The 24,472-nt window shown below is 36.8% G+C and overlaps 1 protein-coding gene across 4 annotated transcripts; it reads right to left on the bottom strand.

Annotated features, from left to right (window-relative positions):
• Positions 1 to 2,493: 2,493 nt before the first annotated feature.
• On the bottom strand, positions 2,494 to 21,907 carry RBM45 (RNA binding motif protein 45). Of its 4 annotated transcripts, none has more exons than XM_072612429.1 (10): positions 21,404 to 21,907; positions 18,654 to 18,776; positions 18,165 to 18,291; positions 17,104 to 17,226; positions 15,068 to 15,244; positions 7,604 to 7,733; positions 7,305 to 7,398; positions 6,865 to 7,028; positions 5,803 to 6,003; positions 2,494 to 2,752 (listed from the first exon to the last, which is right to left on the bottom strand). In XM_072612429.1, the coding sequence occupies exons 1-9, from the start codon at positions 21,701 to 21,703 to the stop codon at positions 5,811 to 5,813; spliced, it is 1,431 nt and encodes a 476-aa protein (XP_072468530.1). In that variant the 5' UTR covers positions 21,704 to 21,907; the 3' UTR covers positions 2,494 to 2,752; positions 5,803 to 5,810. The 4 variants fall into 4 exon arrangements, with proteins under 4 accessions (XP_072468530.1, XP_072468529.1, XP_072468532.1 ...); XM_072612428.1 differs by having other exon boundaries at positions 15,068 to 15,247; positions 21,404 to 21,864; XM_072612431.1 differs by lacking the exon at positions 2,494 to 2,752 and having other exon boundaries at positions 5,803 to 6,469; positions 21,404 to 21,864.
• Between the last annotated feature and the right edge of the window lie 2,565 nt (positions 21,908 to 24,472).

Here is a 24,472-nt window from a genome sequence, read left to right as displayed (position 1 = left end):
TCTAAGATAGAGTTTTCTAAGCAACACAATTACACATTAATCCAACTTTTAAATATATAAAGCATCACCTATGTACTTCAATAAAAGCCAAAAAGAGGTAGGCCATCCTAGAATGTTTGGGTATTTGTTAGTCTGCATGGAGAATGGCAGAACTGAAGGCACCACGGTGTAATAAAGAGCACTTGACTTAGCATCAGAAGACTGCAGTTGTACAGTGTTCCTCGCTCTGACACTTACTGTGTGACTACACATTTAAGTCACTTGACTTCTCTGAGTTGCATAATGGATGGAGAGTTAGTCTTGGAATCAAAACCACCCTGGTTCCACGTTCCTTTTCTGATACATACTGACTGTCTGACCCCAAGCAAACAACTTGACTTCTCAGCATCCCAGGCAATTCTAACAACAATTACTGAATACCAGCCAATCAGCCAATCACAGAGGAGTTGCCTACGTCAATGAAATCAGAGAACCAAACCCTATGTCACAGAGTTCAGAACAATGTACCTTGCAAACCTTACAGCACTATATTCATGCAAGAGATTATCATTATACATCATTTCTTTTCTTCTGTAATATGCTTTCTTAAAAAGAGATGTTATTTTAACTAAATATGCCCTTTAATAAGGAAGGAACGGATATTGAGAATAGTACATTGCTGGTGTTAATAGAAAATATCAAGTAATCCTTTTGTGTCCCTGGATTATCTAGTCTTTTTCTTTGACTCATTCACGTGGACAATACTGGTGGGTAATTAGCTCCCCTCTTCTTAGATAGGTGGTTTTTGGACGGCAAACTCAGTTTGTCACTGGGACCCCACTCAGGGCCTCTCCAAGATGGAAGAACCTGACATGGCAAAGCTTGTATTCCTCTGACAAAGCCACGGAGAACCCATATAGCTATTTTCTTAAGTAATGCACTGAGACACAATAAAGATAACACATGATCAGGCATGTGGGAAAAGTATATACAAGTGGCCTTCCATCCCCTTTGACTATAGGTTCTTGTAACCATTTTGGTCCATAATCAAGTATCACTTTTACCAGACCTGATACTGGTTTAGGAAGTATGAGGCAGTCAAGCTTCAAAATATATCATTTATTTCTTTATTATTCCTAGCTAAAACTATGATATCACAAAAAAATTTTTTACTCTTCAAATATGAAGTATTTTTTATTATGTTCAACGATTAAATGTTTCATTAATCCTAATTTAATTTAGGACCTAGAAAGTACAATAAGGTGATTAAATGGCAATCTATGTTCCTTAATATATTAGGTTCATTAAAAAACATTATGAAAAAGAAGCCCAGTCCTTAACAGGAGTATATCTAAGGGGAAAAAAGCCTTACTGACATTTTAACCCCTGTGGTATAACTGTAAATCTATATAATTTCCAATATATTGAACTTAGCCTTTATGCATGTCGGTGATTCAAAATTTCTATCTGTGAGAAGCAGAATAAGTTGTTTTTTTTTAATATGTGACTTAAAATAAACAATTCAACAGTACTTTTAAGTTTGCAAAGTGCTTCATATACATGATCTCCCTTGAGCACTGAAACCCGTTGAAGATATTACCCTCCAACTTACATATTCCCCATTTAAGGCTGACAGAGGGTAAATGGCTTGACTGTGGCCATACATACAGTTGGTGTTAAGATCTCTGATTTGAGCATAGGTCTTCCTGACTCCATGCCCAGCAATGATCTAGCTACTATGGATCAGTTCAGGTATACAATTCTGCTTAATATGTAATCAAGTTTAAAAATTAAAAAAAAATTATTTTCCTTCCAATTTATATATTCAATTAATATTAATTAATTCTTGATATTAATAAAATTTCTGGTCTATTAGTCCATTTAATTCAATAAACTGGGTAATATAAAGAATTTATTAAATTTCCTTAATAACTCATTAATTAAAGTTTTCCCAGATTCTATAATTATTTTAAGAAGGGATAAGATACATTTTCAGGGGTCACATGATTTAATGTGACCATTTCTTAATGTAGTTGCCAAACCATCAGTCTACTCATTTACATGAGTATAAGCAAAAGACTTAAATAGTAGCAAAGTGAATTTGCTTAAAATTAATTTTTGTTAAATCTGTTTTTTGAAATAACCATAATAAATAAAGCAGCAAAGTATTTTTGAGTTAATCATCAAATTTCCATATTAACTTGGAAAAAAAGACCTCCAAATAATTTATTTCAATCTATAGCAACTTGATTATTCCACTTTTGGTACAGTTAGTCTGTAAACAAAATAACTTCACATAAATATTAACAAATCCTGGAAAGGTGTTAAAAATTCAGTATAAAGATATTTCCATTGATACATATTTTGGGGTCCTTTCCTCAAAGTCAGTTTCAACTACTTGAGTAGGCAACTATTTTGCTGTTACCACAGAATGAATCATTATTCTGTTAAACCCTAAATACTGCCTTCTTTATTTCTTCCATTCATTATAATTTCCACATTAATAAGGCATGATTTAGTGAAACAAAGAAAACTTTATTTCTTCTAAACATAACAAAACACATTTCTCTTCAAACAACTACTGTATTACTTTTAGCAATAAATGAGTGGATTTAAAATACATGTCTGCAAACTCTGCACCCCCCAACAAGACAATGCTGTGCACAAACTAACAAATTATACAAAAAAAAGCTGTCAACTGTCCACAGGGAGTGCGTCCAGTCACATTTTTCAGTCAGTCAGCTGAGGGTTATGTCATTATTTAGTATCTGTTCTGTAGAAAGAACACAACACAAGTATGAAAATCATCATCTGAAAGGCAAACAGCTCATTTATTTAGTATTCCTATCATTACCTAAATGTAACTGTATTTTAATGGATCTTTTTATCTGCTTACCTGAAAACTAGATGGAACCCAAACAAGTGAAGCCAAAGGGAGAGGTCAGAAAGTAATAAACAAGAGCAGGGTACTGAATTTCTGAAGGGAAAAGGCTGTGGATTACTATGGAATCAAAGTTCAGTAATATTTTAGATGGTCAGGTTAAAAAGAAAAATGAGTTGTATTTCATTGTATTTCAAAGTAGATGGAAATCTTGAATCCCCAACAAAAAGTTTTACAAACCCTTTATTCAATATTTCCAAAGGAAAAATTAAAGAGCTGTTTCATATTTCTAAGTGAAAAATGCTCTAAGAAAACTTTAATTTCCATTCTTTAAGAGAATAGTCTTAAATACTGACAAGACTATTTCATTTTCCTGTGGCAGATAGAAGGTGGCTTTTGTGTTAGGGCTCCTCTTCCCCTAACCGCTTTTAGTATTAAAAAAAATAAACCAGATGCTGAATTAATATATATGACCCTTGCTCCTATTTCCTTAGAGTAGCTTATTTAATGCTTAATATGTCCCATAAAGATGAGCCAATCTTTACTGACTTATTTATGTCTGTTTGTGCCTTCTTATATTAAGAAAGGAAACAAAAACACTTTAAGAGAATTCAGGAATGCTTTCATACAATTTTATTATACTTCTAATTAGGGCAAAATCATTTAAGAGCCTACAAAGGCTAAGATTTCCTTTGAGACGTCTATGGTGAAGGGCCCAGCGGGTAAAAGGTTACAAGAATCACCTTTTAGCTGATGGAGGTAGGGGTACAAGCTGCAACTAGAAAGTCTTAAAAACAAGAATAAATCAGAGCCAAAATTTTCCCATTCATATCACCACAATTTCAATCAGTCCCTAAACCACTCTGTCCTTACTTTGGATATGTGCGATGCTTCAATAATAGGGAAAGTAAAAAGCTTATGTTTTACAGCCATTCATCTTGAAGAATGTAAAATTCTTCTAATGCAGGAAAAAGAATGTCACTTATTCTTAAGAGGAGAAAATAATATCACAAGCTTATAACTCTAGGCAGAGCTTGGCTACCAAGCAAAAGGGTGTGTTATTACACCTTCAGCAACTGAACACCTCAGTAACTGACTCTTCTGGTCACTTGTACCTCATATCATTTTTTACTAACTGGTTCCTGGATGAGACAGGAGTTTCAATTGACTCCATTCTCCTCCACTAGAAAAATAACAGGGAAAAAGACTGAACCACAAACATGATTTTTTAAAAAATTAATTCAAAGCTACATAAAATTTTTCTTTTTATATACATATATTTTAAAAAAATTATCTGCCTTTTTAAACTGTGAAGTAAGGCTTTTTACAGTCTTTCTTTTTAGTGTCAAAGGGGACCTTTAGACAAAAGCAGAAACCAACTATTTTAAACATATTAAAATATTTGCACACTTTATATACATTACAAAAATAAGCTATTATAAGTTATAACAAATTTAAAAAATAACTGTCCTTGATATTTTGTTCTTAAAAGTAATACTGGTATGGTATTTTGAGAATATTTTTTTTTACTGTAGAAATGAAGGATTAACATCATTTAAACAATTTATTTTCACCTAACATTTAAGGTCTCAAAAGACAAAGATGTTAAATCATTGTTCTAAAATACTGTCTCTAATCTGTCATTGAGTAAAATGTAAAATGGCCCTCAAACAACGATGACTGGTCAAGATGGGCAAAATACGTATTACTCACTTTGCTAACTGTTCTCACTTGGATCAAAATAGAACCCATCTCAAATCTAGACCTAGCTAGAACAGTCCTTAGAATTACTTTTTCTCATAATTGTTTAAAAATTAAAAAAAAAAAAAGGTAATATAAAGCAACTCATCTCAAATGGGTGCCTTCAATTTGGATTCAAAGTACTTAGAATGCTGCTACTGCACCTGTGGCCACAGAACATGATGAGGATGGAGCAGTGACAATAGTCTCTGTGTGGGCAGTGAGTTCTCAGCCTACTCTACATCTAAAAAGCTATAAAGTCCATTGTTGGGTAACAAAAAAGAAATGCAAAGCTGTCAAAGATCTGTCTTAAAACCAAAAATCTTTCACACATTCAGGAATGTTAGGGATATAACCATTCACACACAATGAAATTAAAAACTAATCTCCTATTATTAATGGACAAAAATTATAGTTTACTATGAATAAAACTCATATTTCCTTTTCTGATACACACTATTATTTAAAGAAAAACAGCTTTTGGTAAGTTTTTAGAGCCACTTTTGTCTTAAATATTCATTTAAGTACCCTTATACACCTACTGAAGTCAGTTAATTGCACTGCAGTTTTCTTAATGTAAACTGGTTGCTTTCAGAACAGCAGGCATGTAGGCAGTTTTGAAAGATGAAGGTATAAATCTATCTAGGTATATATACCCACCCTCATTTTGGTACTGATGCCAAAAAATTTTGTTTCAAAATATTCTTATTCAGTCTTATTTTTAGGTACTTTATTACTGAGAAACAAATTGTTTCAATAGAACTATTATAATATCTTATTTAATAAGCAAGGACACGAATTCTGTGTGCTAAAATTTCTTAGAAACTTAAAAGGTTACATAAGCACAAAAGAAAAGGGTCAAGTTGTAATGTAAGAGTTCTTTTATTTAAAAATACACAAATAAAACAATATACTCAGTTCTAATTCTCTAGATTGAATTTGTTTTTGAGTTACAGAAGGGCAAAAGGCAGAAAGCCAGTATACTTTTAAAAACAATTTTGAAAAAGTTTTATTTTTAGAGAATGCACTGTCAAGAACATCCTTTGGGCTGTGGCTTTATCAGCCAAATTTCAGCCAGGAGTGCTTTTTTTAATGCCAGCTTCTAGATCCCTAAAAACAAAGTCCACAAATAACGTGCTAGCACACATCAATTTTGTTATACTATTCAGTCAGTATTTAGTCATGGACTACAAACTACTTACCTGTGTGGTTAGTATGTTCTTTGCCTTTTGTTAGATTCTTCTCTGGGTGAATCTGCCAACATAACTTTAAGTCTGACGCCATTCAAAATTTTTCCATGTAAAGTAGTTATGGCATCATTAGCACTTGTTCTATCTGCATACTTGGCATACCCCACATTTTTTCCTGACACAAGGTAGACTTCAATCAGATTCCCAAAACGACTGAAACAAAATAAGCTATTTTAAGTGAAACACGTAAATAAAGCTGTTGCAAAAGGAGCCTAAAATTACTCTAGTTTAAATAAATGTTAAAATATTTTTGTTACATTCCAGCAACCTGATCTTTTTCATGGCTCTTTACCAAACCTTTCATATATACCCTAATTCATAATTAATGGCAAATGAAAAGAAAAGAAAGGATTAAACCTCAAAAGCCCATACAACTAAATCACCAAGGGACCTCAAAAGTGTCCCTTGAACATTTCTCTATATATCAAAGGTTCTGAAAGCACAGAAATCATGTCTTCTGTTAGCACCTAAATTAGCAAATCTCATAGAGTTAGCATGATTTTGTCGGGTTTTCCCAATGAGACTGTACTCCTTAAGGGCAGGGGCGGCTTTACAAGCTTCTTTTGTATCCTCCAAGCACCCATCACTGCACTTAGCACAGGAAGTGCTCAATAATCACCTGTTAAATTAATTATACATTATAATTATACATATACAATTATACATGTTACAATAACAGAAAAACAGTACAGGTTAACTCCAGGTCCAAGTACTGATCAACTTATTTCTAGCTCCTAACTTTTTAAAGACTACCCTAAAACAACTCAGAAACAAATGAAAAGTTAATTCTGTGGGGATACATAAGAAAAGAAAATTATCAAAATATAGGAAAGGAATAGGCAAAAAGGCAGAGGTTTCTGAGAGAGGTAATATAAATAAAAGTTTTTAAAAGAAATAACTGTATTTGATCATTGATGTATCAATGGAGAATTTTCAAGACTGTGAGCGTATTGAAATTTTCATGTTTAATCCCAATTTATTATAGATCATGACCTTGTGGAATTGAAGTCTTACCAGAATATATCCTCCAATATGTCCAAAGGTAAGGGATGAGGGTTAAACACAATAAAAAGCCTTTCCTTCACAGCAGTCTCAGGCGGGGCTTTCTTTTTACATGATGGAAGCACAATATCTGTCTGAATTTGAGGCAACTGAGACCCAGAACTTCCTCCAAATTGCTGTTGAGAAGTGTATAATGAGAAAATGACAGTGAACTGGAAGGTTGTGATTTCAGTTTGAGAGGATTTTTAATAGAGATGCTGCTCAAATTTTACCCTTGCTTTCTGACAGTGCCCTTACTGATAGTGCCCTTGGATATTTTTTTGGGTTACAACTGAGCTAACGCTTTTTAAAAAGTAACAAATGTAACACAAATCAAGGTGACCTTTAAAACAATTTTCTTCCAGTTTCTTGATATGTGAAGACACAAGCCAACAGGCACCACAGCTACTTACCAAAGATGCCAGAAATTGTTGCTGACCAGGGTTATTCCACACCATGGATGCAAGCTGTGCAGCGACCATTTGGGTTGCCATTTTTCTAAGAAGGCTGAAGATGTAATGATTGATGTTAGTTACACGTTATTAGAAAACTTGTAGTAATGTGATTAGTAAGCAACACCATTACTTTATTTTTCTATGAATTAGTCAGACTTAAGATGTTTAGGTATATGTTTAAAATTTTTCCTATTTTCCCTCCAATAAATTCTATACTTTCAAAACTGTGTCTTAACCATACATTGAATACTACTTACTCTGTTCCATTGCTGCCATCGTCAAGGAATGAGACACCTATGCGATTTCCGGGAGGGTACTGAAATCCATGCAGCTTGTATTTTGCATATATAGCTGATGCTACATTAAAATACTGAACCACTCCATGACCTTTAATAAAGTAAAAAATATAGAGAAAACTTAAATGAAAAATTTGTTGAAAAACATGATTGTTAAAAAATGTTGTCCTTGCTGAACAGATCCATCATGATATCTAGAGCTGATAGTTATTATTTCTCATTTTATTAATTCTTACAAAAGCAAAGCCTAAGTGGTTGCAAATAGCTTCACCCTGCCAGTCTGCTTACATGAAGTTTACTATGACTTCTCACCAATAAGGTTTATAGTATTCTTCCTTAGTTAAGAAGAAAAGAATAAAACTAAGTGGGAATACCAAATTTGAAAAAGGTATTTCTATGTGATCTGAAGGGTGATAAAAGAACTGTAGGGGTGCATAGTGATGTTCATGTTTCAAAAAAGATCAATGAAACATTTTAGAAAATATAAAGAAGAGAGCAGAAGAAAGCTCAGAAAGGGGAACTAGACAAGCAAGATGATTTTGCTACTATTGTGTTAAGTGTAATATACATTTAAAATTGTATGGAAGAGAAGTTGTTTTATAAACTCTTATTTTTCTGTTCTTTGTATATTGAAATTTCATATTTATTGATCTGTGTTAAGCTCATAATAAAAGAGGAAGTTAAAAAAAGAAAAAAGAGAAAGACACAGTCACCTTGAAAGCTAACAGTTAAATGAGCCAACTTAAGCAGTTTGTAGATCAAACTGATCAAGTCAGATTAAAACATGTCCGTACTGTAAAAAGGTTATTTAGATTAATAGATTCCATCTACTATATCTAAGACAGAAGAGTGCTTATTTTCTTATTAAACGTTTATGGGGAAGGAAATTTTTCAACCTTGTTTCCTGGGGTCTCTATTTAAAAATTTTCCCCAACTAATGATCATACCTATTACTACATCCTATGTCTATTTCCTCTCAATCCATCCTCATTGGTAAAGGAAAACTGACTACAAATGCTTCCAGGAAACCACCTTCATTGACTGAAGTAATAGTCTAATCATTTACAACTATGTCTAGAATCCAAACCTAATCCAAATCGCACCCCTCAAACTACTGTAAAACATATATTTTGTAGTCTCTGAGTATTAATGAGGCAATGTTGAAAATTCGTGCTATGATTATATGTGAATGATGTGTAAAATATTTTCAAGCATTTGGTAAGGTTTGCAAAAAGTAGCACTGGATTTTTTTCCACGAGGGGGTGGGTGTGTGTGTGTGTGTGTGTGTGTGTGTGTGTGTGTGTGTGTGTGTGTGTGTGTGTGTGTGTGTGTGTGTGTGTGTGTGTGTGTGTGTGTGTGTGTGTGTGTGTGTGTGTGTGTGTGTGTGTGTGTGTGATACAGAGAGGCAAAAACAGCAAATTGTGCTTCCTAACATGGTGACACAGAAGGTGAGACACAGAGAGGTGAAAATATAATAGGTTATATAAATAGGAATAGGCTTAATTCATAATTAATAAAGATTAGCTGTGTAAAACCCCCACTCCACACAATCTTTTGCTTCATTGTTAATTTACTCACTTATATGAAGCCTTACCCAGGCTCTCATCAACTTCGGAAAAGGAAAGAAAACTTCTGATATGGGGCCAAGCACAGGTCTGGGGACAAAGGTAACTTTCTACTCCATGGAATTGGACCCTGGGTGGACTAGAAAAGCTCAACTTTAGGTTTTCAAGGACCTGAAATGGGCATATATGGTTGTGGGACTCTTCTCTTGGATCCTGCTTTCAAGATGAACAACTATTTCATATTTAGTATCTGAGAAGATGGAAAAGTATAGTGCTAGTCCTTCATAAAAATTTTAGATGTTCTTTGGCACTCCTCGAGTTTTCTTTATTTGTTCTTCTGCCAGAATCCTCTTTTCCTTTGCCCTCATAACCTTCTCACGCTTCATGTGCTTTAAAATAACCACTCAATACACTAGCAACACCACTTGCCCTATGATCATCATACTAAATTTATATTTGAAGGCAACTAAGGTTGTAGAGAGTGCTGGACTTGGATGTCAGGAAGATGTGAGTTCACATTTTGCCTCTGATACATATTAATTGTACGATTCCAGACAAGTCACTTAAACTTTGTCAGTCTCAGTTTTTTCATCCGGAAAATGAGGGGGCTGGACCTAATGGCTTCTCAAATCCCTTCCAGCTCTAAATTTATGAACTTATGATTCAAAGGGTATTATACAATAAGTATCTCATTTGATCCTTACAACAAACTTTTGAGGTAGGTGCTATCATTATTCCTATTTTAAAGATGAAGAAACAAAGTCTAAGAGTAATTAAGAGAATAGCCCAAGGTCACAGGGCTATCAAGCACCTGAGGCAGAATTTGAACTCTGGTTTTCCTGATTTAAAGTCCAGCACTCTACCTCACTAAGCCACCAAGCTTCCATACCTTCAAACATTAAACAGAACTGACCTAGGCTAGGTATTTGGAATGTGATCCACTCTAAGGTGGATCACTGATCTATAACTGATAGAACTTCAAGGCTTCCAGAGATATTTGCATTTCACAAAATTTTACTAGCCCAAATGAAGCTCTAAGTCGAATTTCAGGAAGGATAACTACCTGTATCCCATTTAATTATGGATATCTTTCCACACTAGATGGCAGGTCACAAATTTTTTTTTGCTTTGGTAAGCTCCACTCCACCCCTTTGTCCCTTCCTCAGAAATCATCACCACATCTCAAGGTCTAGCTTTGTTTCCTCCAAACAGGAATGTGGCTTTTAAATTCCTGAAATGCACTTTTCATGACTTTAGTTTTCAACTCTCATTACACTTGAGACATCTTTGGAACTGGAAGATGAATGATGGCAGTAAGGGCAGAGAAATAAGATACCAATCTGAACCTCCTGTTGACTCCACTGAGGTGCCAATTTTTCAATCGTTCTTAAGACACCATCAGTTTCCTTTGGTTTATAGTAAAGGTTCTACAAACATTATAGTTTCTATGGTTTATGTTGATTGGTTAGACCAATATGGCAAAAAGAGCAATGAACTAAAAATCAGGAGAACTGGAGAAAAACAATTCCTGATTCTGCTAATTGGTTTATATGACCTCAAGCAAGTCACAAATCTCTTTCTCCAATTTCTTCATCTATTAAGGAAAAAAAAAAGACTAAATAATATGAAAAGTCTTTTTTAGCTCTAATATTATCAAGGAGGTTGGGCTGTAACTACTTCACACCATCCACCCCAGGTGTCTGCTGTTCTAGGGAAACTGGAATCCAGCCTTGGAAAAGTCACCCTAGCCCAACCATTTTTATTCATATATTCATATATTTATTTATTTATACATGTATTGACTGAATACTATTTGGTGAGAAGCATCTGCTTTTGGAAGGTTGGGTTGGAAGCAGAGCCGATCTTTCCACAAGTTATTAACTAAACGGTCCACGTGTGCTCATTCATCCTAGTTTGTAGCACATTTAGCATGGATTTCTGCTTATAACTTAAGAAAAAAATCAGTGGAAACATTAGTCCTAGTATAAGGCAAGTTTATAGCAATAAATGGAAAGCTAATGTAGACTACAAATCACTTCGTATAATGTTGGAAAATAACATTCTTAAAAAATTAACTATAAAATCAAGTTATGGAATTTATTATAAGTATACTTGGAATTAGCTGTTTTAATGAAATCTATGTTAAATTATGTGGCAAAATAAAAAAATTAAAATACATTTTATCTGCATAAGATTAGGTTTTTGCATTTGTATAATCATTTCTTAAAGGACACATTAATAGTTCACATTTTAAAGTACTTTGTTTGCAAAGCACTTTCTTCAGAATAACCATCTGAGGCTGGTAGGGAAAATACTATTTCTCTTTTGCAGATGAAGAAACTGAAGGAAAGACCTTTCTCATGTTCAGCTGGTGACAGAGCTGGAATGTGAATTGAGGTCTCCCTTCAAGTTCGATACCACACTTACTCATCTCCCTTTCAATTCAATTCAATAAACGTTCATTAGGCACTGAGCATGTGCATAGCACTATACTGGGGCTGTGAGTACAAGACAAGATGATAATCCCCAATCTTCAAGTACACACATTCTACTGGAATGATACAATATGTACACAAATAAGTAAATACAAGGTGATATTAGGAAAGAGAAAGCATTAATAAGAGGGAATGAGAGGGAGGGAGATCAGAGAAGGCTTCACAGAGAAGGCAGCACCTGAACTGAGCCCTAAAGGAGCCCTATTCCACATTGATATTTGTTCTATAAAACAACACTTTGAGCAGTCACACTAAGCTAGCTACAAATTCATCTAAGCTATTTTTTTCCACCTTGAGCACAAGAATACCATGAGACTTTGCTAAACGTCTTGTTTACAATTCAGATAAAATGTTTAGGGGTGGGGAACTTGAAGCCTCAGGTTCCCCACTCCTGGTTTATACTATTCTCTTGTTCTGACAATCCAGTATCCCTATAAAAAAATGACACTGCTTGATAAAAGAAGAAAAGTTACTGCTTCCCTAAGCTGGTCATAAATTATCTCTCCTAAATGTCAGAAATACTGTCCTGTGGCTGACAAAATCCACTTTCTTCTAATTTTTAAAAATCAAGGAAAATGTCTTCTAGAAACATCCCCTTTCTAGTTTTTCAGAGATCACAGTTAGTAGATTAGTGCTTGCATCTACAATTTGAAGGGGTGGGTTCAAGGTCTACCCTACTAGCTGTGCTTTTCCAGCAATGCAGCCTGAAGATTCATTCTTTGTAAAATAATATTTGCATTGCATATATTATAAGGATGTTGTGAGAACCAAATAAGACGATCCTTAGAAAATGATTTATGACTATAAAGCACAATATTAATATTAGCCATTACTACTACCTTCTGGCACGATCTGTCCACGTTCAGAGATCTGAGTTCAAAGCTGCTGGATGCTGTAGTCTGTATTCAGCTTTGATTCCCTCTTAATCATATCTGTCCTACTCTTTCCAGTCTGAGGATTATTTTTCTCAACTGTTCACAAAATTTATTGAGTGGCTCGCTTTTTATCTAGCGGTAGCTGACATCACACTATCTGCACCATATCCCATCTTCCTTTTGTCCTGAACATACCTTTTTAAAAAAAAAAAATCCCTTTTTATTCTTAGCATTTTTTCATTCTCCATCAGTTAGCTTTAACCTTTCTAATCCTACTGTCAGAAGTATGTACCACTTTTTTATTTTTTTCTTGGCTACATACCTCTTTCCAGTTTTAGTAGGTGTTCTTTTTGATTGCAAGTTCATCAGAGAGTTCCCTGTGAAACTAGAGTGGTTACTTTACAGGCCTCTTCTTTTCTTTACCTGGCTCAGTCAGAACCATGTCATCAGTTTTTGTCTCTGTGAGCCTTCTATCCCTCTTTACTAACTTTCCTTTTCAGAATCTCTGGCAACAGCTTAACATTTATCTTTACTCTCCTTTTGTGAAGTTCAGAGTTCATGACTGACTGTGACCAGCATTTATCTGCCTCCTTCACAAACTCCAACACGACATGATTGCTTTCCCCTAGGCCATCCCCATTTTCTTTTCACCAACCAGTTGTGGTGTTTTGGTCAGAGTTAGTGTCCAACCAGCAGTTATCTTTCTTGTTCATCTTTTTTTGAGATGACTACGCCCACACACTAGAGGAAGATACTCCACCATAATGTTTCCTTTTCTACCATCTAGGAACAAGTCACCATTTCAATGAAATCCAAATTGGAAAGGATGCCAATGGTCATCTAATTCAACCATAGCTGAAAAAGAATCCCATCTACAACATACCTAACAAGTGGTCATCCAGCCTTTACTTGAAGACCTCCAATGAGGAAACCCACTACCTCCTGAAGCAGCCCATTCCATTTTTGGATAGTTCTAATTGTTAGGAAGTTTTTCCTTACATTAAGCCTAAAACAGAAATGTTGATGTCCTGTTAAGTTAGTTAAAACAGGATTCTAAATATATATCAATAACTTTGTTAATGAAGGGGCTATATTTCAATGGTAAACTCTGTCAGAAACTTCATAACCAGAGACAGAAACAACATAGGAAGTAAAAGTACCTCATATGGGATATAGTAACAAAATGTAGTAGAATGGAAAAGAGTTGGACTTGACAGGGACTCAGATGCAACCTCTGATACTTATTGTATGGCCAAGTCACTTAACATCTCTGAGTGCAAAGTGGGAATAGTACCATTTATAGTACCTACCTCACAGGACTGACAGGAGGATCAAGTGACATACTGTATGGAGAGTATTTTTCAAACTGTAATATGTTATTTTTGTTACTGTAGTTATTACTACTGTTATTGCTCTGCAGTGATAAAGGATTTCCTTATTAAAAACATCAAATGTCAGAAAACTTAAAATCTGTAATTAGAAATTTTTGGGAAAAGGGAGAAGAGAACTGAAGTTGTGACTTGTACTCAGTCAGAACATAGAGGGTTACTGTATGTACAAAACTACATTTTTTCTTTTATGGTAGGTAAAAGAAGATTCAGGCCATGGCAAAAAATCAATGAATACAGAATACAGATTCAAACCCTAGCAATTTCTCTTAGTAGACCTCTAGCAGACTTATACCAGTGATGGCTTGTGTGTGGATAAGGGGATGGGTGACCATGGGCCATGCTTTTCTGATCTAAAAGGACCAGATTAGTGTTACTCAGGACTGAAAGAATACTGAATATTCTTTGCCCCTTATTAAAGGAAATCATTCCACAATCAGATAATCAAGTGGAAATGTTTAAAAGGCAAATGCCTGCTTAAAGTAATAATCCAGTGTGATTTAATTCCAATTAAACTAAAAACAGTCTTTCAAAAAGTCCAAAAAACTTATCATATCTTCCCTGTTTTGATTCAAGAAGAGAATAAAAAGACTAACTGGGGAGTCACTGGGATCTGAAATAAGCGACAAGAGGTAGGATGGGAGAAATTGTGAGAAGCTGGCAAAGGTTAGGAGCTAGGAACTAAGACAAACTTTTCAGACAACACAATTTAGTCCAGGGTTTTTTACCTGATTACTTTCAAATGGGTAGGGATACATAGAAGTTAGGCACTTTTTTGTTCCATAGTTACAAATATGAAGCTCTGCTTCATAAGATTTATGTAATTATTTTTTTAAAAAATTACTATGCATAGTAAGATTTATATGATTCTTGTTTGTTTGATTACTATGGATAACAACATAAAGATGCTTCTTTTACAGGGAATCAAAGTCAATATGACGTTTCTAAAACTCAGACAAAGGGAAACTCCGAATCCTGTCATGTGATCATTAAAAAAAAATTAATCATGAAAGGAACAATTACAGAAAAGAACAATTATAGAAAGTTATTTTTAAACAGAATGAGAGCTTAGTTTAGAAACAAAATTAGAAGTTATTTTTACCATAGTTAGAGTAAGGATCTCGTTGAACTTCACAATATTCCAAGCCTGGGACTATATCAAAAATGCTGTAGAGCTGCTCTTGTGTGAAAGGAACTCTTGATACCACTGACAAGCGTTTCGAGATGGTCTCCTGGCCTCGGATATCATTCTTGTCAAAAGAGGGAAATTCTGGCTGTTCTTCTCCAACAAAATAACAAATATGTCATCAAATTTCTATACACTTATTAATTTAAAACATACTAAGTTTTAGGTACAAGTGAATAAAACTGGTATAATGATAAGTACTTATGTTAGGTTGGGGTGCTATATAGTATCCCATATAAATGGAATCTCATGGAATATACATGAGCCTTAAAATAAAATATGAGCGCTCTAAAGAATTTAAAACATGCAAATATAAAAATGATTTCAATTGTTTGGAACACCTCCAGGTTTGTTCTCTTGCTTGCAGTAATAAGAGACCAACAACAAGAAAACTCCTTCCTACATAGAGAAATACAAGTAAAGAATGTGTTTAGTTTATTCAATAACACCTAAATATAGCATAGGAAACTTCATACTCTGCCATGCATTTCAGCCGAGAAAATATATTCCTCAAACTTCTAGGGATTCAAAATTTTTACTCTCACTAGTCACTCTTCTACCTGTCCTCGAATAACCTTTGTATGACTCAAAACAGATGTTCAAGACTGACAGATTTCCTCCACTATGTTGAGCATATCAAGGAGCAGGTGAAAGTGGGTATGATGTGTCTGAGCCAGCAAGGCAGAAGCAGAAGTCAGTCAGCTTAGAAGTGTGGTGGAAAAATGACTGTGCAGCAACTAAATAACTTATGTATGGTTAAGAGAATGACTGCATCATTGTTAGAAAATAAGTTCCACAATATAAGTTACCCTAAATATCTGTAAATGTTTCTAAAACTTTACTTTTTAACAAAAATAGCAATTATCAGAGAAGCTATAAAATACTGATACACTTTTGGTAGAGTTATGAATTTGTCCAACTATTGTGAAACTATGTCCAAAGAATAACTAAATTGTACAGTGGAGACTCTTTGAATCACTGCTACACACACACACACACACACACATACACACACATACACACGTATATATGTACATATACATGTATATACATATATGTATATATGTTCCATTGAGGTCAAAGAGAGGGAATGGACCCATAGATACAAAGATATTTGCAACAGCAGTTTTTTGGGCTGTTGTTATAGCAAAGGTCTGAAAACAAAGTGACTGCTCATCAACTGAGGAATGGTCAAATAAATCATGGTATATGAATGTAATGGGATATCACTGTGTTATAAGAAATAATGAAGGATTCAGAGAAACCTGAAAGGATTTGCATCAACTAATGCAGGCTGACATAAGCAGAAGTAGAACAATTTATATGATGACCACGATAATGTAAAGAAAAACAACTTTAAAAATGAAGCATGGCTCTTGCTTCTTAATAGAAAGGTGATGAACTAACTACAGGTGCAGAATGAGACATACATTTTCAGACATGGCTAAAGTGTTGCTGATATGTTCTAACTATACTTATTGGTTATAAGGAAGGGTGATTTAGTGGATAATGACAGAAAAGAAAGAAAAAAAGAAATGAGTCATTTTTAAAATACATGTAAGAAAAAGTTTAGAAAGGGACACAAAGAGGGCAATTTTGTTACTATTCTGTTAAATTTAAAACACTTTTAAAAATGGTATATAGAAGTTTCAGTTTCACAAACAATTATCTTTTTTTGTTCTTGTCAATTGAAATGTTCAATGACTGTTAGGTTCTTAATAAAAAATATTTTGAACTTTACCTTTAATTTTCATTCACCTATCAGATTTAGAGATTGTTTACACATTAAAAAACCTTGAAGAATTTTCACCACAACATGAGTATTACACCCAAGGACGCAGATCACAACAGCCTGCCCATCCTATACAATCTTATCCATGGACAGACTGTCTATAAAATATTTTTCCAAAAGTATGATCACCCATATTATCATAAAAAGTAGTACTACTTACCAAAAGGAAACATATTTACTCTATGTTCATGTCCCAATGCCTCCTGCCTCATACTACTATAATAATCTTGTTCAGAAGATTCAGATGCTTTATTTTTAGGTTCAGCCAAGATTGCTCTAAAACCTGCAAAAGATAGCTCACACATTTTCAGTCTCATATAAATGGTCATCTGTTCCACTCATACTTTATTTAGCATGCTGGTTCCCTTGCTGATCTCAACTTCTGATGTTAACTCCTGACATGAAAATTCTCTTCATTGATACAAACTGACAAATCATCTGGAATTTATTAGTATTTGAGTTACCAGCAGCACTCAAAGGACACTATGTTAGACAAAGCACTCTATGTTAGAACCAGGATAGGAACCAGATTTATCTGACTATAAAGTTCTACCAATCACACCATTTTGCCTCTTAGCATATACTAATGTCAGAAACAGAATTTAAAGGTTATATACCTGCTACCTCCCACTAAAATAACTAATTTTTTAACTACTAGAAACAACCACCTCACATTTTCATAGAATTTTACTGTTTGTACAGCATTTTTCCTCTTACAAAACTTCTAATCTGTGCGTGACTACACATACATAAATATGCTTTTTTTTGGGGTGTGGGATAGAGATTCTTTTACTTGAACTCTGAGCTATTTTGGAAGTAGATATTTGGAACTACCAAATACAATTTATTTATGAATACTTGTCCAAAGAGATATGTCTTTAATACAAAGAAATAAAACAGTCTGATTTTTCAAAGCCCAAAAAGCCCTGACTTGTTTTCTTCTCTATATAAATTCTTTCCAAAATGAGTTAATGCTCTTACCATCTTATCTATCATAATGGCTATTCTGACATTTTTGCTTTTAAGACACTGTTGTCAAAACAAATTATCAGATTGGTCTGAAAAATGTCCATCTCAGGTCTCTATACATCTAAAACCCAACTGTTTAGGTTAAGGTCAAATTAGAAGTGAAACCAGAAGTGAGAGTTGTCCTTAAACAAACAAAAATGGATAGATTTTCAAAAGCATATCTGTAAAAGTATTAACCAAATACGTTCTTACTTCGATCACAGTTTTCTATGGCCTGGGCAGCTTGTGATGGTTTTAAGTATCTTACATAGCCCAAACCTTTACTTTCTCCAGTGGTTTTATTCTTAATAATGCTGCAATACTCAATGTCTCCATAGACCTAAAAGATTTAAAAAACAAAAATTGTATGTACAATCAAAGTGTTACTAAAAAATTTAACACCAACAGCTTAGGCCTTCAGAAAAAATTAAGACTGAAATGTAATCATGTCAGTTGCTTGGACAGATACATAAATTAGAGTTCATAAATACATTATTATAGCCATGTAGTGCTAGGAAACACTAGGAAATAATGTTGTATTATTGTAACTATTATTAATAATATGCAGTGAGAATATAAGACGTTTTAGAATGCTTCCTACAATATTTTTTAACAGTATCTACTCTGAATACTAAAGAAAAAATAAGCAAATTTTGGAAAATGTGTTTATTAAAGATGCTATCTGACTAAAAATATTAGTACCTTAAATTTATCCCTTAGATCTTCTTCTGTGTATGATTTTGGTATCATAACAAAGATTCTTGTAAGTTCTTCATCTTCAACATCTCGGTGGCTCCCAGATGATCTGGCCTGAGCAATGAAAACCTAAAAAAGAGATTTAGTTAAATAGGAACAACTAGTTCATGGTCTTTTCTGGATCCCCATTGCTTTTATGCTTATTATGTCTTCTACTAAAGTTCTACAGTACAAAATAAATATTAAAGTAGCCCTAATCCATTAATGTCCTAATCTGATGCTCCCTTGTGCCATGGAGGTGACCCTAGATTCTCAAAAGTAATATCACTGGAATGTAAGTTCTGATGGGTACTAAAAGGACTATTTTAAAAATATGGTAAAGGCTCTCTATTTGCTTTTTTAGGACCATACACTGGCCAATAACTAGGCTGGCCACAGTGGGGTGATGAATTTTTCAGCTACATCAGTCCTTTAGGCTGTGTGGTATATATAGACTTAGAGTTGAGAAGACTTAGGTTCAAACTGTCTCAAACACTTATTAGTTGTACAACCCAGACAAGTCACTTAGCTTCTCTCAGATTGTTTCCTCAAGTGTAAAATGAAAACAATATTTAATATTACCTACTTCATAGGGCTGTTGTGTGGATCAAATGAGATATTATATGTAAAGCATTTTGAAAACCTTAAAGCACTGTATAAATATAAACTATCTGTATTATCATCTACTAAGTCAAAAAGGGATTATTCTTTGTATTAATGAAGAGTATAAACATCAATAAATCACAGATTTCTGAAGTATTGATACATGTATTTGATTAACGAGATGAAATTTGGTAGGTTCTCATCAATTCTTGATGGAAATCTTTGCAAACTTAATAAAATCATCATTGGAAACAGCATTACCAACACAGAGCAAGTTTCTTAAGAGGTATCAATAACCAAAACTGCAGGATAGGCATAAGCAAGCTGCAACACCATTACTGCAAACAAGGAACTACAAGAGAAGGAATGCAAAGGATGTCATCAAAGAAATACATGGGATCAACCTAGAAAATGCAGTTTGGTATCTGCTGTGGAAAGAGCTGGATTTGTAGCCAGAAGACCTGTATTCAAGTCTAGCTCTCACCTAGGCCAGTGACTTAACCTGTTTTAGTTTCTATACCTATAAAGGAGAAATTCAAAGGACTTAACTCAGGATTGTTTGAGGAGCAAATAAAAACTATATGCTGTTTTTACTAACTGCAAAGCACTATATAATTTTAAGTTATTAGTACTGCTGTTAAGTGTAAACTCCAATGACATACTTTTAATTTTCTTTGTACCTCCTTTAGCATTTAGCATAGTGCTTTGCAGAGTATGCGTTCAAAAAATATTTTACTGAGCTCATTTTCTCCAAATATTTGTTCTAGGTTCATAATTTTCATCTGCTGACCTAAGCAGATCAAAGGACCAGACCTCAGGCCCAGCATCTCTGAACTCACTAGTCTCTTTGCTTCTCCTTAAGGAAAAAGGTAGGGAGACAGTTTTCTAGTTTCCTTCATAAATGGCTTTTATTCCTACTCTATTCACTTAAAGCTAGATAGCTCTACCTCCAGTTTCCCCAAGTGTCATGGAGACAACTCAGTGTCTACTGACCACTGTTTGATCTTTTATTACTCTCAACTTCATCTTATTTTTGATAGATGTCCATGAAAAACCTCTCTAACAGAATTACCAAGACATCCTAGATTTTGTTCTTCTACCATACCTATTTTTCCCCACATCTTCCAATAGGATTTCAGGTTCCTGTCTTTTGGATGAGAGGAAGAGATATGTGAAAGACACCAAAGGTCAGAACCAAAGGTTCTTAAACTCATTTTGTGAGTTTTATTTTGTGCATTTAAAAGCATTATTCTGAGAAGGGGCATACAGGTTTCACCCGGCTGCCAAATTTAATACAAATAATATATTGCATGTGAAAATGCCTTTTCATTTTGAATTGACTTCATATATTTTATATATGTGTGGGTGTGTGTATAGCTCCCCCAAGCATCTCAATATTTACATGTTTTCCCTTCTATTAGAATGAAAGATATTTCTGAGTGCAGATTATTTTCTTTGTATCCAGAACATTTAGCACAGGACCTTTACACATGGTAGTACTTATAAAATGCTCGACTGACACCGTCACAGAGATTTCTGCAAAATTGGTAAAGGGTGGATTTCAGTATCTGCAATTCTCAGAAGCTGAATTTATGAGAAGCACTGGAAACTGAGAAAGTGTGTGTGTGCGTGTCTGTGTGTCTGTGCGTGTCTGTGTATGTGTCTGTGTGTGTGCGTGTGTGTGCACGTATGTGTGTATGTATGCGTGCGTCTGTGTGTGTGCGGCAGAAGGGGCACAAGCAGAGGGGGGGAAAGGGGAAGGAGAGCGCCGAGGCTGGCGCAGGGTCGGGGCACGGGCGGGGGCGGGGCGGGGCGGCCCCCAGGCTGACAGCGGCGCCCCCGCGGGCACGGGCAGGCCCCCCCGGCTGACAGCGGCGCCCCCGCGGGCACGGGCAGGCCCCCCCGCGGGCACGGGCAGGCCCCCCGGCTGACAGCGGCGCCCCCGCGGGCACGGGCAGGCCCCCCGGCTGACAGCGGCGCCCCCGCGGGCACGGGCAGGCCCCCCGGCTGACAGCGGCGCCCCCGCGGGCACGGGCAGGCCCCCCGGCTGACAGCGGCGCCCCCGCGGGCACGGGCAGGCCCCTTCCCCCCTCTCCTCCCTCCCAGCGCGGCACCTTGATGGGCTTGGAGTCGCTGGGGCTGAGGCACTGCCCGTGCATCTCCTCCATGGCCCTGCAGGCCTGCGAGCTGCGGGCGAACTTGACGAAGGCGATGCCCTTGGACTCCTTGGTTTGCTTGTCCCGCACCACCCAGATGTCCTGGATCTCCCCGAAGGGCGAGAAGCGCTCCCGCAACACCGACTCCGGCGTGTACTTGCTGATCACCAAGAAGATGCGGCTGTTGGGAGGCTCGTCCAGACTGTCCACCCCGGGGCGGAAGCCGCCCCCGCTGCCGCAGCTGCTGGCTTCGTCCATGGCGCCCCAAACGCCGCCCGAACACCACCAGTCCCTTTCGATCTCCGTGGTCCCAGGCGTGGCCGTTACTCTCTCCGGAGCCCGGATACCGACGGCCGCCAGCAGTCCGTTGCTGGGCTCGGCCGGACGCTTCCGGAAAGACAAAGCTTCTCGGCCCGACCGTTGTTGCTGCTACCGCAGCCGCCCAGAGGGACTTCCGGGAGCGGCGGGGGTGCAGCGCCGCCTCGAGGTCAGGAGGAGGAGGAGCCTGCGCTCCACCCGCACCCTCCCGCTGCACCTCGCAGAGCCTGGCGCTGTCCAATGCAGGCGGCCAGAGAGTCAGTCTCCTGGATCTGTCCAGCTTGTTGGAACGTTGTTCTACCTGATGGCACCTCCCACAGGACCTCAGGCCTGTCTGACCCTAAAAACTCTACCTCCCTATTTCCACTTTGGCCAAGACTATCCCTCCGCAGTCATAAAACCAATGGGCTGCCCCTAAAGGATTCAGAGCTAGAAGGAGCTCTCCCTCTGTCTTTGGGGTTAAAGGTCCCTGATGTTCAAGGAAGTGACTTGCCTAACCAAGATCAGATAGGTGGTGAGTTTCAGAGTCTAATTTGAATTTGGAACGCCAGACTTCATGACCCAAAGCAGGGGTGGGGTGGGGTGGGGAAGTGGGAACACAGGGCAGTGGACTCTATCTAACCCCTTTCCCTACATCTTGCCCATAAGCAGTCCTCTATGCTACTATACTGGTCATCTCTTCATTGGGTTGTGAGTTCCTTGGTTTTCACTCACTTTATTTCCCTAAGAAAAGACTCACACTTTGTTCTAATCATTTTCCTAAAGGGAAAAGTCTAAAAATCACTTTTTATCAGAAAAATATTATTTAATATTTCTAGTTGAACTTAAGTTACTTTGCAAAAAAAATATGTTTCTCCACCTATATCCCCAGGCCCTAAAACAGTGCCTCAGATAGTAGGCCCTTAAAAAAATAATCACCTGAGGATGAGCAGCCACAAATGAGTGCACATAGATGAGATCATGAATTCATTGAAGCATATTCATGCATGAGTAAACAAAGCACAGACTTTTGTGAATTGAGATTTCTGGGATTGAGCCAAGATGACAGAGTAGAAGGACCAACCTGTCCTAGTTCTTCCTTCATAAGCCATAAAACACCTGTAAAAAATGACTCTAAATAAATTCTAGAGTAGCAGAAGCCACAAAATGACAAAGTTAAACAGATTTCCAGTCCAACACAGCCTGGAAGGCTGACCAGAAGGGTCTATTGCACTGCGCTCAGACTGGAGTGCAGACCAGCCTGGGCCACATAGCACAGATAGGACTGGAGCAGGCTTCAGGGTGTGGAATCACAGGTAGCAGCTGTGGTTCCCAGATTTCTCAACCCACAAATGCTAAAGACAGCTTCAAAGGTCAGTAAGAAAGCTCTTTCACCTGGGTGAGAGGGGAACATGATCTGGCCCCAGCCCCAGTCACAAGGTCATGGCAGCCACTGAGGCAGTAGCATCCACTTTTGGAGCCCTCAGCCTAAAGACCCTGGGGGAATTGAGCTGCCGATCTGGTTCTCAGTCCTAAGTGGAGGTCCTGGGGTGAGGGGGAGTGCTGGCATAATGGAGCTAGTGGTGGCTGTGGAGAGAGAACCCTACTCACAGTTCCTGAGCAGAAAAGAGTGCTTGAGGTTGCCCATAGACCAGAGTACAGGCCAGGAGAGGAGTAAATGCCTGTCCCTTGATTATGTCACTTTGGAGGAACTCAGAACTTACAGGTCCCTAGAGATGTGTCAGAGAACAGCTGCGCAAAACCTCTGAAGCTTAGGGTAGTATACCCTCCACTCAACAAAGGACTCAAAAGTCAAGTAACTGAATGGGAAAATGCCCCAAAAAGGGAATAATAAGACTATAGAAGGTTACTTTCTGGGTGAAAAAGGTATTTTCTTCCATCCTTTCAGATGAGGAAGAACAAAGCATACCATCAGAGGAAGACATCAAAATCAAAGCTTCTACATCCAAAACCTCCAAAAAAAAAATATGCAATGGTCTCAAGCCATGGAAAAGCTCAAAAAGGATTTTGAAAATCAAGTAAAGAGAGGTGAAGGAAAAATTGGGAAGAGAAATTAGAGTGATGCAAGAAAATCATGAAAAGCGAGTCAACAGCTTGCTAAAGGAGACCCAAAAAATGCTGAAGAAAATAACACCTTTAAAAATAGACTAACCATGGCAAAAGAGGTTCAAAACACCAGTGAGGAGAAGAATGTTTGAAAGGCAGAACTAGCCAAATGGAAAAGGAGGTTCAAAAGCTCATTGAAGAACATAGTTCTTTAAAAATTAGAATGAAGCAGATGGAAGCTAAAGACTTTATGAGAAACCAAGAAATTACAAAACAAAACCAAAAGAATGAAAACATTGAAGATAATGTGAAGTATCTCATTAGAAAAACAACTGACCTGGAAAATAGATTCAGGAGAGATAATTTAGAAATTATTGGTCTACCTGAAAACTACGATTAAAAAAAAGAACCTAGACATCATCTTCCAAGAAATTGTTAAGGAAAACTGCCCTGATATTCTATAACCAGAGGGTATGTGTGTGTTTTTGTCTTTTGTTGCTGAAGAAGACCATGCCATCAGAGAAATAATGACATGACTTGCACTTGACTTTGTTTTGAGTGAGGGAGGGCTGTGCAGGTCACCAGCTTCACTTCTCCTCCAGAGCCATCTGAATTCAGTGACCAAATATTCATCAGGATGACTAGAAGTGACCCAAGATGAGG

This window comes from Notamacropus eugenii, chromosome 5 (genome assembly GCF_028372415.1).
Source record: "Notamacropus eugenii isolate mMacEug1 chromosome 5, mMacEug1.pri_v2, whole genome shotgun sequence".
Taxonomy (NCBI): Eukaryota; Metazoa; Chordata; class Mammalia; order Diprotodontia; family Macropodidae; genus Notamacropus; species Notamacropus eugenii.
The sequence above is the reverse complement of the archived record's forward strand: the minus strand, read 5'-3'. Positions and strand labels throughout refer to the sequence as shown.